This window comes from Microtus ochrogaster, chromosome 10 (genome assembly GCF_000317375.1).
Source record: "Microtus ochrogaster isolate Prairie Vole_2 chromosome 10, MicOch1.0, whole genome shotgun sequence".
Classification (NCBI taxonomy): Eukaryota; Metazoa; Chordata; class Mammalia; order Rodentia; family Cricetidae; genus Microtus; species Microtus ochrogaster.
Window position 1 is genome coordinate 8,369,573 of NC_022016.1, and position 14,428 is coordinate 8,384,000.

The 14,428-nt window shown below is 45.2% G+C and overlaps 2 protein-coding genes across 2 annotated transcripts in view; one reads left to right on the forward strand and one right to left on the reverse strand.

The window, feature by feature from the left end:
* Nucleotides 1–7,664, reverse strand: part of Prpf4 (pre-mRNA processing factor 4) — a 17,555-nt gene extending 9,891 nt beyond the window's left edge. Inside the window, exons 1-4 of the mRNA XM_013348235.2 lie at nucleotides 7,560–7,664; nucleotides 6,705–6,882; nucleotides 3,334–3,520; nucleotides 614–701 (exon numbers count right to left, since the gene is read on the reverse strand). Of these exons, the coding sequence (XP_013203689.1) occupies nucleotides 614–701; nucleotides 3,334–3,520; nucleotides 6,705–6,882; nucleotides 7,560–7,586 (480 nt within the window). The 5' untranslated portion in view covers nucleotides 7,587–7,664. The remainder of the gene's footprint in view (nucleotides 1–613; nucleotides 702–3,333; nucleotides 3,521–6,704; nucleotides 6,883–7,559) is intronic.
* A 118-nt stretch (nucleotides 7,665–7,782) lies between these two features.
* Cdc26 (cell division cycle 26) overlaps nucleotides 7,783–14,428 on the forward strand; it is a 9,524-nt gene continuing 2,878 nt past the window's right edge. Inside the window, exons 1-3 of the mRNA XM_005352629.1 lie at nucleotides 7,783–7,925; nucleotides 9,785–9,863; nucleotides 11,828–12,012. Of these exons, the coding sequence (XP_005352686.1) occupies nucleotides 11,932–12,012 (81 nt within the window). The 5' untranslated portion in view covers nucleotides 7,783–7,925; nucleotides 9,785–9,863; nucleotides 11,828–11,931. The remainder of the gene's footprint in view (nucleotides 7,926–9,784; nucleotides 9,864–11,827; nucleotides 12,013–14,428) is intronic.

Sequence of the window (14,428 nt, forward strand, 5' to 3'; positions counted from 1 at the left end):
CCTGGTCTACAAAGGGAGTTCCAGGACAGGCTCCAAAGCTACAGAGAAACCCTGTCTTGAAAAACCAAAAAAGAAAAAAATAAAAAAGAGAATGGTTTAACTGTGTTATGTGTCTATATGGGAGCCGTGTATGTGAATGCAGGTGCCACGGAGGCCAGAGGACCACAGCAGACTGCTTAGCAGCTGTGCACTGCTGGGATCTTGAAGATCAGCGCACACTCTGAAGGGCTGAGCTCTTTCCAGTCCCCTACTTTTTTTTTTCCCCTTTCTGAGACAGGGTTTCTCTGTGTAGCCTTGACTGACCTGGAACTAACTCTTGTAGACCAGGCTGGCCTCAAACTCATAGAGATCTGCCTGCCTCTGCATCCTGAGTGCTAGGATTAAAGGCGTGCACCATCGCCTGGCAGTTTCTGGTTTCTTATTGAGTCACATCAAGAGTGCCATGGTGCCTTCATGAATGGAGAACTAACTTATAATGCCATTCACAGTCATATAAGAATTACCAATTCTTGAGATCAACCATTCCCAGATGGTAGAACCTGTAGATACCTCTCTTCATCCTAGCAAAGCACATCACTGGAAAGACCTATTCTCCAATTTCTTCACATTTTACCTCTTCTTTTGATTTCTTAGATTTCTCATCATCTTTTTTAGTCTTTTTTAAGGCATCGGTTCCAACCACTGAGAGGATATTTCTTAACCTGTAACAAAAAAGGTCCGAAATCAATATGCATGAAGTGTCAAAAGGGTTCAGTAGGATTCCAACACCACTAGTGAGAGACGTGTCAAGATCCCTGAATGCCTACAACCTCTGGGAGCAATGAACTTTATCCATATTGTGTGTGTTTCCAGGCTCATATATTATTAGGGCAAAGTTTAGTTCATAAATTAGGCAAGGTAAAATGATAGCAACAAAAACCCAGATTTTTAAAATTATGTTTACAGAGTCTGTTTCCTTTCTCACTCTCAAAATACCTTATTCTACTGCACAGATATAAGGATATAGCAGACAAAAAGATTTCAGTACATCACTCAGAAGGGTGTGCAATTTAAAATTTAAAAAGCGTTTACTTCTGGCATTTTTCATGTCAATATTTTTGGGCATCAGATGACTATGGATGAGAGGAAAGAGGAAAAAGGCGAGACCGCAGCAAACAGGAAGGTGTCCAGCCTTCATTCTGCCCCCCTCAGACCTCCTCATTCTTCTTTACTTGAAGGCTCCTGAGATGCAGCTATTAGCAATGATTCTCTTCCACTTAGAGACAACTGGCCTATGCATGGCTGCCACTTAGTCTTTAAGGGCAGCTGAACCCACTAACGCCATGATGTGCAGGGCGCTGATTCGGGCTGGTATATGGAGTGACTAAGAATAGTTTCAAGTTGGGTATGGTGGTGCCTGCCTTTATTCTATTCTATTTTAGTAAATATACTTTCTTTAAGGGGGCGGTTTCAAGACAGGGTTTCTCTGTAGCTTTTTAGAGCCTATACTAGAACTTGGTCTGTAGACCAGGCTGGCCTCAAACTCACAGAGAACTGCCTGTCTTGTCTGTCTCTGCATCCCGAGTGCTGGGATTAAAGGCGTGTGCCACCACCGTCTGGCCTACTTATCTTTATTGTATGAATATTTTACCTCCACGTATGTCTAATTGGCACCCATGTACCCAGTCCCTGTGGGGGTTCTAAGAAGGTATCAGATTCCCTGGAACTAGACTTTGAGCCACCATGTGGTTGCTGGGAACTGAACCCAGGTTCTGCAAGAACAGCTAGTGTTCTTAACTACGGAACCATCTCTCCAGCCTCCAGTGCATGCCTTTTATTCCAGCACTCGGAAGGCAGAGGCAGGTGGGTCTCTGAATGGTCTACAAAGCGAGTCCTAGGACAGCCAGTGTCACATAGAGAAACCTTGTCTCGGGGGCTGGGGAAGGGAGAACAGTTCTAAAGGAACTAGGCTTGATGGCATATACTTTTAACCCCAGCACTTGGAGGTAGAGGTAGGTGGGTCATCCTAAATTTAGGCTAGCCTGGTCTGCAAAGTGAGTTCCAGGCCAGTCAGGGCCATACACTGAGCTCTTGTTACAGTAAAATAAAAATTAAAAGCCAAGTGTGATGGTAAGCTCCAGGTCCGCCAAGGCTATAGAGTGAGACCCTGTCTCAAAGCAACAGCAGCAAAACTAAAGCTAAAGAATAGTTCTGAAAGGACTGCAGAGCACAGCACATCACACCACATCTGGACAGTGGTGAGCAGGATGTGAAAGCAATGTGGAAGAGTGTGGGGCAAATAGCAGGGACGCCTAACAGAAAAGGTGTCGTCAAGTGCTTGTTCGGGCCAAAGAGTCAAAACACAAAAATGCCAGTTGAGGCAGAGGGTTAAAGAAATGTCAAGGAAAACTGGTTGAGTTTAGCCCTGCAATGGCTCAGTGGAGCTGGAATATGGAACACAGGAGGTCTGGTGATTGCCAAAGCCAGAATTCAAGTGGGGGCCCATGGCCCAGAGCTATTAGCGAGAGGGCTAAGGCAGTGAGTGGGAGAGGAAGAACAAAGGGAGAAAGCCGGACGTCAGTGTCACAGTAAGCCCAAGTCACTATGGCAGACACGAGTTAAGGTCATGGAAGTTGGGACACAATGACCAAGAACAATACTTCACACAATACAAAGCACTTGGCAGGTGAGAGAGACAAACAGCAAACACACAGCCAGGCTGGTGAGGAGGCTGGCATGTAACGGTGCCCACCGCCAAGCCAAGCATGCTGCCTTGAGACAAATCGCTGGGACACATGGTAACAAAGTTGTTCTAGGACCCCACACTTGTGTGAAGGCACACACATGTCCACACACATACACAAATAAACAGGATTTTAACACATATCCTTTAAAAGGGCTTTGACAAAAATAACGGGGGCTTACTTCACAAGAGGAAGGCTTCTGTGAACAAATGGCACTTACGCACTACAAGGTAAGAGAAAACCAAAAAATGAAATATTGTGCACCAGGGCCAGAGGATATGGCTCAGCAGTCAAGGAGTGCTTCCTGATCTTCCAGAGAAGCCAAGCTCGGTTCCCAGAATCCATGTAAGGCAGGTCACAACTGCCTCAGGGGATGGCACCCTCTTCTGAACTCCCAGGGTACCAGAACTCAGGTGCACATTCCCAGACACAGATGCATACAGAATTACTAATTAAAAACACATCTTAGAAAACAAAACAAAACCAAATCCCAGCATTTCAAACAACTTCATATTAGAGCAGGAAAAGGTTTGATAGGAAAGCTGGACCTCTTTATAATCCATAACACTAGACCCTTGTAATTAAAAAAGAGTGTAACTATAAAGGACACCTTTCTCTTCGTTCAGCGGGGCCCTCTCCAAAAAGTGTGATAGGTTCTCCCAAGGCTCGAAGGCAAGCCTTGACCTCTGAGTCATCTGTGGAGACATTGATTTGCCGTGCTCTCTTTCTTCTTTCAAACTCTGCCAAGACTTCTGCCTGCCGCTCACTGATGTGCTCCTCAATTTCAAACACTTCCCCTATGTGAAGAACAGGCAACACAGGCGAAAGAAACAATTAGAAATAACATCCAATCAGAGTCTGTGTGTTTTACAGTACAGCGTCTTACACTGGATGGAGGTGTCATAAGGTGTAAGTGTGGGGCTCACAAAGAATTCAGCAATATTGAAAGGTTTCTGAAGGTGTTAGTGTGACCAACACCTAATCCAAAATCAAATGAAAATCAAATCAGACTTGTTTTTGGCAGTGCCCGAGGGTTGCACCATGCCTTGTTTCTGAGCACGTGCAGCTCTACAAGTCTGTCATGCTACACAACACTAAGGAACACTACCTCAAAGCCATTACCTGTTATGACTTGCAAAGTCTTTACAGAGTTCTTTACTCTTATAATATGGTCCAGTTATGGGGGACACATGGGTGTACATGCCTGTAATCTCAGCACATGGGAGGAGGCAAGAAGACCAGGAGACCAACGTCATACTTGACTATATGAACACAGTGAGTTTCAGGACAGCATGGGCCATACAGACCTTGTCAGAAAGAAAGGAAGGAAGAGCTGGGCAGTGGTGGTGCACGCCTTTAATCCCAGCCCCAAGGGGGCAGAGGCAGAGGCAGGCGGATCTCTGTGAGTTTGAGGCCAGCCTGGTCTACAAGAGCTAGTTCCAGGACAGGAACCAAAGCTATAGAGACCCTGCCTCAAAAACAAACAAACAAAACAAAACAAAACAAAAAAATGAAGAAAGGGTCAATAACAACAAAAAAAATTCACTATCTGATTTGCTTAGTTGTAAGCATATGAAAGAATTAGCCTACTTAATCTATCTTTTTATAGTTCAGCATATTTAGCTCATTAAATGACACCAAATACATAAGCCAAAATGACGCTTTAAATTGAGAGCAGGAGAGCCAGGCTACTTCTTTCTATTACTTAAGAACTGCCAAAGCTACCTGCTAAAGTAACACCACTCTAAGAGCATTCACACACATCTTACCAGTAAGACAAAATACTGGCCAGGAAAGACAAGACTTTGTGACCATAAGCTTTGTGGATACTACAGTGACTAGTTTTAAAACCCAGAGTAAGCGCCCACATTTGGATGAAAGGAGGCGTATGGAAATAAAGGTCGCTTAGCGACAGTCAGAATTTTGTGTGTGCAGGGAAAGACACACACACAACCCTTTCTGCATGGGAATCTTTTATTTCCTTAAAAAAAAAAAAAAGGCTTAATTTTCTTATGTTCTAGGGATTGAACCCAGAACCTTAACACACATTAGGCAAGCACTCTATCCCAGTCCTGTGTTTTCTGTCTGTTTGTTTGAGACAGGACAGCCTCAAACTATGTAGCCTAGGATGCTCCTGACCTTGAGATTCTTCTGCCTCTAGTACCTAGGTGTGTGCTAGGGTAACAGGTGTGTGCCACCATGCCAGGCAAGCACCCCAGCCCCCAGATGAATTATCAAACTTTTCTTCACCATTCTGTCCTAATCTAATTTCTTATGATAAATATGCATAACTTTATCTAATAATGTAAAACTTAAGCTGGGCATGGTGGCTCCCATCTGTTATCCAGCACAAGGGGGGCACGGCAGGAAGACTACCACAACTTCTAGGCCAGTTTGAGCTAAAGTGGAGAGCCTGTCTCATACACCAAAATGAATTAATACATGTCTTGACATTAACATAAAGAGACAAACCTCAACAGTATACAAGTGGGAAAACATAGGCTATAAAACAATTTACACATCATGGTATCATTTACAGAAGGAAAAAAAGGCACATTTATAACTGCATGAAACGCCTCAGAATACATCCAATGCACAAGTGCTGGCGTTAAAGGTGTCGTCACCACTGCCTGGCTTAAAAAAAATCCTTTAAAAGTAACTGTCCCCTTATACTAAAAAGATTATTTTAATCTAGATTAAAACAAAACAAACAACCAAACAAAAAACTAGAAAACTGGGTGGTGGTGGCACACACCTTTGATCCCAGTATTTAGAAAGCAGAGGCAGGTGAATCTCTGAGTTTGAGGCCAGCTTGGTCTAGGGTTACACACAGAAACACTTGTCTTAAAAGACAAAAACACAAACAAGCAAACTAGAAAAGAGCAAATACTATAAACAGATTGAATTACACTTCAATGCCAGAACTAGGTTACATCTCCCGAAGACAAATACAACCGACGAACCCAAACACTCACTGATTTCAAAGATTACCAGTAATCTATACAGTGTATAGGACTGTATGAAATATAAGAAATGCATGCACTGCGAAGAAGGCAAAGTTGCAGATTCAATGGTAAGAATCGAAGGGAAAGGTTGTGTGTGTGCACATATGAGGAAGTCAGTCTGTCTCCTTAATGCTGGGATTACAAGAAGGTACCACCACATTCAGGTTTTAATTTTTTTATTTATGTATGTATTTTATATATGATGCGTTAACATCAAGTATGCCTGCACGCCAGAAGGCATCAGACACCACTATAGATGATTATGGACTGCCATGTGGTTGCTGGGAATTGAACTCAGAACTCTGTAAGAGGAGCCAGTGCTCTTAACTGTTCAGCAATCTCTCAGCCCCTTTTTTTGTTATTTTGTCTTTTTTATCTTCAGAGCAGAGGCCCAAGCCCAGGACCCCATGCTTGCCACTGAGCTAAATCTCCAAATCCTTTTCCAACACCCCCACCCCAAACTCAAACAAAATAACATGGGTTCTGGGGAATCAGTCGCAAGTTCTAACGGTTGCACAGCAAACTTTCTGTCACCTTAACTAGCTCCCCAGGTCAAGAACCAAAGGTCGTGACCCTATGTGGTTTGGGAATGTGTTCATCAGAAAAATTGGCATCAAAGGTGCATAGTGGTGTACACCTGGTTCTAGTGCCTGGGAAGAGGCAGAGGGAGGCAGAGTTCAAAGGATGGGTCTGTGTGGTTCAGTGGTGGAACACTTGCCTAGTATTCAAAAAACCCTGGGTCGGCGTCCCTTGCACTGTAAAATAAAATGAAAAAAAAAAAAGAGGAACGATGATTTAGTTTGTATCTTTTTGGTTTTTTGAGACAGGGTTTCTCTGCAGCTTTGGAGCCTATACTGGAACTAGCTCTTGTGGCCCAGGCTGACCTCGAACTCACAAAGATCCACCTGCTTCTGTCTCCCAAGTGCTGGGATTAAACGCATGCCCCACCACCACCCGGCCACAATTTGTATCTTACCAGAGGTTATATTAATATTCCCGGCTTCAATGCCTGCTTTGAGTCCTTCTTTCCCCAAAATCCCAGATTCTCCTTTGGCCAGACGTTCCCTCTCTTTCTCTTCCAAGCTTCCATAATAGATGTGTGGTTTCTTCACAACAGGAGCAACTAAATCATCAGGTGCTTTAGCTTTGGTTGCCTGTTAAATCAAAGACCCCGAGTAAGGCTTAGTCCTAGTAAACCATGCTTCCCAAAAGCATGAAGCTAATGTCTTTTCGTTTTATTTCCTCCAAAAACTAAGGGACAAGGTGGGTATACATCAGGATTTTGTGTGAGTTTCGGTTCTCGTTAAGTTTGGCAGACAAATACAACGAATCAATTTGTTTGAAGTATCTGGCTTGCTTTGGGACTTGTATACTTTATTTTATTGGAAAGGCAATCTTCGGTTTTACAATAACTGCTCATCACTGGACAAATACTGAGAATAACCTAAACACAACCAGGGCGGTTTTAGGTGCATCAAGTCACAATGTTACTGGAATACACATTTCAAATACTTCCAGAGCAGATTAGAAGTTGGGAGGCCCCGTCCTAAGTACCGAGTTATACAGTTTAAGTCAAGACATGTCCCCATTTTTTAAGCACCGTGCTTTGGAACAGTCATAAAGTGTTCACTGCTCGGGTCTGAAATAAGAGAGATGCAGAAAGCTGCAGCACACGAAGGCGTTTAGAAATCAGGAAAAGGCTGCTAAGCTCCGTACTACGGTTCCTCAGCCTTACTCCTCCGCCCTGACCCGCAAAGTAACGGCCCCTTCCCGTGGGGACCCGCCCTTTCTGGGAGAGGATCGGCCTGAGCTGAGATCCGAAGCTCCGTACCGTGGAGGAGGCTCGAGAGGAGGCCATGCTTGGCTCCGGAGCCGCGAGGCCCTAGCCAAATCCGCGCTCTGCTTTTCAGACTGTCCACCGCGCGCCCAGCGAAGTGGAAGTGCGTCACTGGCCGGAAACGTATCGGGAGCGTACTTCCTGCTCTGGGAGTCGCGGAGAATCCTGGGCGTCGTAGTTGGCAAGCGTCGGCTGGCTTCGAGGGGCGTGGCCTCTTAGAGTGTTCGACACAAGCTCGCGGGAGAAGAGGCGCGTGGGAAGAGAGGCACGGAGCAGCCTGGGAACTGTAGTTCGGGCCGTGCAGCAATGGCGTCATGGTGGGAGTTGAGGATCTGGGAAATTGCAGAGGCCTGAAAAGAGGTAGGTTCGCGGATCTCGACTGTAATTAGGAGCGAACCGAGGGTTTCTGTTCTCCTTCGGGAGGACTTCCGTCATCTCGAAGCCGAGGACTGTGTTGCCATGGAAATCTGTCCCTAGACTAGTGCATCCTTGGAGCCGAGAAAGAGACTGTTGTCCACGACGGCACGGAAGTTCTCCCGAGGGCCTCTGGTAACTGGGTGGCTTAGTAAAAATTTGGACTTCAAGAAAACATTAAACTCTAAGAATCTTCTAGGCCTAAAATAAAGACGCGGCCAGGGAGCTGCGGCCTAGTTTGTTGTTGGTTTACTTGTTTTTGTTGTTGTACAACCTTACAACCTGTTCTTTGTACGTGTTCTTTGAGATAAAGGATCCAGGGAAGCGTCAGGGAGCGTGCATACGAGCAGCTCTTGCTCCGCTGATTGCTAGGCCATCAGAAATACGTTGTTTTTTTAAAATTTTATCTTAATTCTTTTATTCCTTACATCAAGATTGTGGGGATTGCCAAACTATTCATGTTTCCTGAGCTGGTCAGACTCAGGTGCGCTCTTTAAGCCTCTTTCTCCAAACAAATGCAATTATAGGAGCACTTCCTCTTCTGGTGCTTACTAAATGCACAAATTATGAGCAAGGAACTAATTCTGTTTTAGTCATTCAACTGCGTACAGAAAATAAATTCTGGTGAGAAATGAAGCTAACCCGTAGTTCTGGAGCCATAATGTAGTAGGATTGCTATTGTGGTGGCTGGAGAGCTCTTTTAACCTGCACTCAATACTTCCCTCTAGTGGTGAGGCTTTCATTTTGTACACAATGAAATTTAAGTTTTAAGTAGAAAAACTTCTAATTAAATGTCTTCCTTTTCCTTTGGAGCTGGCTTCCTCTTCTATTTCTCTACTTAACCATCTGGTAGAAGGTAGTATCAGACGTAGAATAATGCAGTTTGAAATGCCATGGGCCAGTGTTTTGTATTGATTATATCACCCCTGGCTGTGCTATGCCTCTGAGAGAAGGGTCAATGTTTCTTCATTTGTATACATTGTAGTCTTTTGTTTTATTCTACATTCATACAATAGAAATTTATACGTATGTACACTATTGCAGAACTTTCCCTTAGATTATTAACATTTAACTCTAATGGTCTATGTGTAACTTCAAGGAGTATGATATTGTTAACTAAACTGTTTGCTTCAATTTTACAAAACTGGAATACTTTCTCAAGCTTCACAAGGTTTCTATATTAAAATAATATGAAGAATGGGACTGTGGCGTGGTTTGGTGGGTAAAGGAACCTGTACCAAGCCTGACATCCCACGTGGTAGAAAGAGAACTGACTCCCAAAGGTTGTCCTCTGACCTCTGATTATGGCTGTGGGCTGTGTGCTTCCACCAACACCAATAAATAACTAAAAATAATAATTTTTTTTCAAAAAGCAAAAGTTTTTAAAGTTACTAAAGAGAAAAAAAGCAATAATGGAAAAGTCTAGGATTAAAGGAAAGTTAGTTTCACTTTCTCTGGATAGCTCAGTTTATTCTGAAATTTGCTCATTATTGTTGCTGTGGAGGACAGGATGACACCTTCCATGGGCACTAAGCTCACTTTGTTTTCTGAAACAAACATGGGCTCTGTTAACACAAGCATTCATTTGCCATATGAAATGATTTTGAACTTCTGCGGCCTTACTGGTCTCCATCTTCCCACCCTTCAAATTCACCAAGACACCTTTTCCCACACGGAGTTGACACCCACAGCTACCCCTGAGCAGCCCAGCCTGGGCTAAGTGCTCATGGAGCGCTGGAAGGACCCGCCTGAGTTCTGCTCTTACACCAGACTGGCATAGTCTGTTTTCTTGTCTGTTTTCACAGCTCAGCGCAGGAAGCATCTGATTAATGAATTAGGACCATTTAGGACCTGGTTAGAGCCTGTGGATAATCCTGTGAATTGGTAAGTGTGGTTTTCACATGATGATGTTTCTAGAAAGCAGAGTTGTGTGTATGTGACTGTGAGTGTGCTGTATACATGCGTGTATACTCTGAGACCTGAGCGTGTTTGCGAGCTGTCCTGCTGTGTTACACTCTGAGACCTGAGCGTGTTTGCGAGCTGTCCTGCTGTGTTACACTCTGAGACCTGAGCGTGTTTGTGAGCTGTCCTGCTGTGTTACACTCTGCCTTACTTCAGAGCCAGGCTGATAGCCAACAAACTCCAGCAATCTCCCATTTCCTCCATAGCTCAGGGTTTCAGACCCCTATAAGACCATGCTCAGCTTTTTTTCTTCTTTTCTTTACTTTATTTTTCTTTCTCTTTCTGTTGCTTGCCTGCCTACCTTCCTTTCCTCCCTCCCTCCCTCCCTCCTTCCTTTCTTTTTTTCTTGAGGCAGGGGTTTCTTTGTAGCCCTGGCTATCCTGGAACTTGCTTTGTAGACCAGGCTGGCCTCAAAGTAAGAGATTTGCCTGCCTCTGCCCCCAAGTGCTGGGATAAAAGGTATGTGTCATCATTGCCTGACTATGCCTGGCTCTTTATCTGGGTGTTGGGAATTTGAACTCAGGTCCACATGCTTGATCTGGAAGTACTTTTATTTGTTCAATCACCTCCCCAACTCCTAACCGTTTGGTTTCTTTTATTTATTTATTTTTTTCAGACAAGGTCTCCATATGTTTCTGTTTCTTTGCTGGCCTCCATTCCCAGGCTCAGGTGACCCCAAGTGCCGGGACTGGAGTCACAGTGACCCCGGGTGTCAGGGCTGGAGTCACAGTGACCCCGGGGTTCGGGGCTGGAGTCAGTGACCCCGGGTGTCGGGGCTGGAGTCACAGTGACCCCGGGTGTCGGGGCTGGAGTCACAGTGACCCCGGGTGGTGTCGGGGCTGGAGTCACAGTGACCCCGGGTGTTGTCGGGACTGGAGTCACAGTGACCCCGAGTGTTGTCGGGGCTGGAGTCACAGTGAGCCCAGGGGTCGTGACTGGAGTCACAGTGACCCCGGGTGTTGTGACTGGAGTCACAGTGACCCCGGGTGTCGGGACTGGAGTCAGTGACTCCGGGTGTCGTCCACAGTGACCCCGGGTGTCGGGAGTGGAGTCACAGTGACCCCTGGTGTCGGGGCTGGAGTCACAGTGACCCCTGGTGTCGGGGCTGGAGTCACAATGACCCCGGGTGTTGTCGGGACTGAAGTCACAGTGACCCCGGGTGTCAGGGCTGGAGTCACAGTGACCCCGGGGTTCGGGGCTGGAGTCACAGTGACCCCGGGGGTCGGGACTGGAGTCACAGTGACCCCGGGGGTCGGGACTGGAGTCACAGTGACCCCGGGGGTCGGGACTGGAGTCACAGTGATCCCGGGTGTTGGGACTGGAGTCACATGCCACTACAGTCAGCCCATTTCTTTTAGCTACTGTATTTCTTTGGAGGTTATTGGAGTACAAGATTAAGATGATTGTTGGGTGTCATGCTTGGGAGCTCACAGCTGGAAGGGTCTTGGGACCTAAGTCTGGGGTCCCAAGCTTGGTTTCTGACCTAAAACCTCTGGACAGAGAATAGTTTCTGTGCTGCTGTATCTGTGGTGTCCCCCAGGTTTTGAATAAAGCATCTCAAAAAGTGTTTAAAAAAAAAACCCAAAAGATTGCTGCCTAGATTCTCTCTAGTGGCAGTTTGCTGGCTTTTGTTTTTAAAGATTTTATTTTATTTTTAATTTTGTGTATGTAGGTATATGCACATGAATGCAGGTGTCCAAGGAGGGCATAGGCATCTGTGCCCCTGAAGCTGGCAGTTAGTTAGAAACTGGGAATTGAACTTGTGTCCTCTGCAAGAGCGTAGATATGCTCGTAACTGAAGAACCATTCCTGTAGCCCCCAGCAATAAACAGAGGCTTAAAGAGTTTGAAGTCTATGCATGAACTCTATTTTATTCATGTTTACAGAGTTCATCTGTTTGTAGCTGAGATTCGCCACCCGAAGTTTTTTCCTCTCTCGCCATTTCTGATAGCCCGTAGCTCACTGGGTGTGACTGCCAGCGCTGACCAGTATGCTGCGGCGGAAACCAACACGCCTGGAGCTCAAGCTCGATGACATTGATGAGTTTGAGAGCATTCGGAAGGACTTGGAGGTAAGGACTCACTTTCCGGTTGTTAGGGGACCTCAGACTCCACCAGCAGCCTATGTGAAATCTGTTGGGTGCTTTACAGGTACCTCAGAACAACATGTTTCCCGTGATGGTGACCGAAATAGAGAAAATGACCCCTTTACAGTTCTTCTTCTTACATTACTCTGTTGTTTATTAACTTTTTCATATATTTTGGTCATGTTCTCCCCAACCCCAATACCTCCCATTACTCACTCAAATTTATGTTTTTTTCTCTCTTAAAAACAAACAAATCCCCAAACAAGAAACAAAAAGTCCACAAAAATACCATTGAGTTCATTTTGTGTTGACCAGCTACTCCTGGGCGTTGAGTGACTCCGAAGTGTGGTTGGTATATCCAGTGATATTGAAGATATTGGAGAAAACTGATTTTCCCTTTGGCAGTAATGTCAGTTGCAGGTAGCTTCTTGGTTAGGGCTGTGACCCCGTGTCTGTCTACTTCTCCCTCAGTGCTGGTACCCTGTCTGGCTTGAACCTGTGCAGGTCTTTTATGTGGGCGCATGTGTGCATGAGTCCTGTTGTGGCTAGAAGGTGCTGTCTCCTCCTCCTCAGAGCCATCCTTCTGCACCCCTCTGCCTCCTTTTCCACATAGATCCCTGAGCCTTGAGGGGATGGGTTTGAGGTTTTAGGACTGAGTGCTTCAAAGTCTTCACTCTCTACACATTGTCTGGTTGTGGGTCTGTGCTAATTTCCATCTCGTACAAAAAGAAACCTCTCTGACGGGGCTGAGCAAGACACTGGTCTATGGGTATAGCAGTTTGTCATTAGGAGTCGTTTATGCAGAATAATACCATGTTTTCCCTTAGTCTGAGATCTTTCTAATCTCCAGGTTTGTGCTTGCTAGGCACGCTACCAGCTGAGCCCCATTACAGCCTATGAGCATTTGTTAGGTCTCTGAGTCACCACTAGTGTCAGAGATTAACCTAGGACCTTATACATGTGAGACAGATATTCTCACTGGACCTTCAGCTGCTTCTTGTAATCACTTAGTTGCTTATTGTAAAATCTTTTATATTAGGACTTTGATTAAAGAAATCCTGTCCATTTTCTTTACCATTGGATCTCTAGAATCCAGCCTGCAGTGGAGGACTGTGTATGTGTTTTGTTTTGTTTTTTTCTGAGACAGGATCTCATTGTATAGCCCTGTCTGGCCTGGAACCCATTATGTAGACCAGGCTGGCCTTGAACTTAACATTAGCATCTGCTTCTTGAGTTCTGCAGTTACAGGTGTGCAAGACTACACCTGGCAGCTGTATATATTTCTAAATTTGGCTTTGCCGTACAATAGTAGATATCCATTACTAAGAATAAATTCTTTCATGCCTTCAGGATAAAGTCCAAATCCCTAGGCATGGTCCATGAGGCCCTTTATGACCTAGGCCGTGCCCATCTCTCCCCCTTATCTGCCCAGTTATCTTTAATCTCAGTGCTGTGTACTCTGTTTCGTTTCCTTTGCTCAGTGTATCCTATCCCTTTATCAGGCCAAGGCCGCCTCATCTTGACCCAGCTGGGTTAAGTTCACTCACCACCCTGTGTTGACTGACCTCTTGTAGGTGCCCCCACTCTCTGTTTTAACTCTCTGTTGGTCTTTCTTCTTCAGCTGGGCCAGAAGCCCCTTGTAGGCAAGGATTAGTACATTAAGCTCTTACTCTTCCCAGAGGAGGGCTCCCTCCCTCCAAGCCTATTTGCAGTTGCTGCTCTTGGAGGAACTTTATTTATATGATAGGGGACATTACATCTTTCATGTACCCGGCGTGTAATTGACTTTACATCGTTCATGTGAAGACTGACAACTTAGGTTTCTCTTGTTCTTCATTCCAGAAACTGTAGTGTGCATCAGTTTTTTGTTCTGTGTGTGTGTTTGTGTGTTTGTGTGTGTGTGTGTGTGTGTGTGTGTGTGTTGGGTGCAAGTTTCTGTCCTGCCTGCCGGGTCCCAGATAACTGACACAGAGGCTTAAAATTAATTATAAATGCTTGGCCGATAGATGAGGCTTGTTACTATCTAACTCTTACACTTAAATTAACCCTATGCTTTGCCAAGTGGCTCATGGCTTTTGACCTCATTTTCTACACGTCCTGCTTCCTTGGCTGGCTGGCATCTCCTTGACTCGGCGTTTCTTCCTCCCAGCAGTCTCAGTTTGGCTGTTCCACCTATATATTTTGCCTGGCTCCTGGCCAGTAAGCATTTTATTAAACCAATTTGAGTAACAAATCTTTACAGTATACGAAGGGAGTAGTCCACAGTGTGTGTGAAAGAGTGTCCTCATGCCATAGAGCCTGTGGCAGCCAGAGCACAAGATGCAGGAGGTAGTTCTCTCCTTTTTTTTCCCCCAAGAGAGGGTTTCACTGTAGCTTAGGAGCCTATCCTGGAACTAGCTCT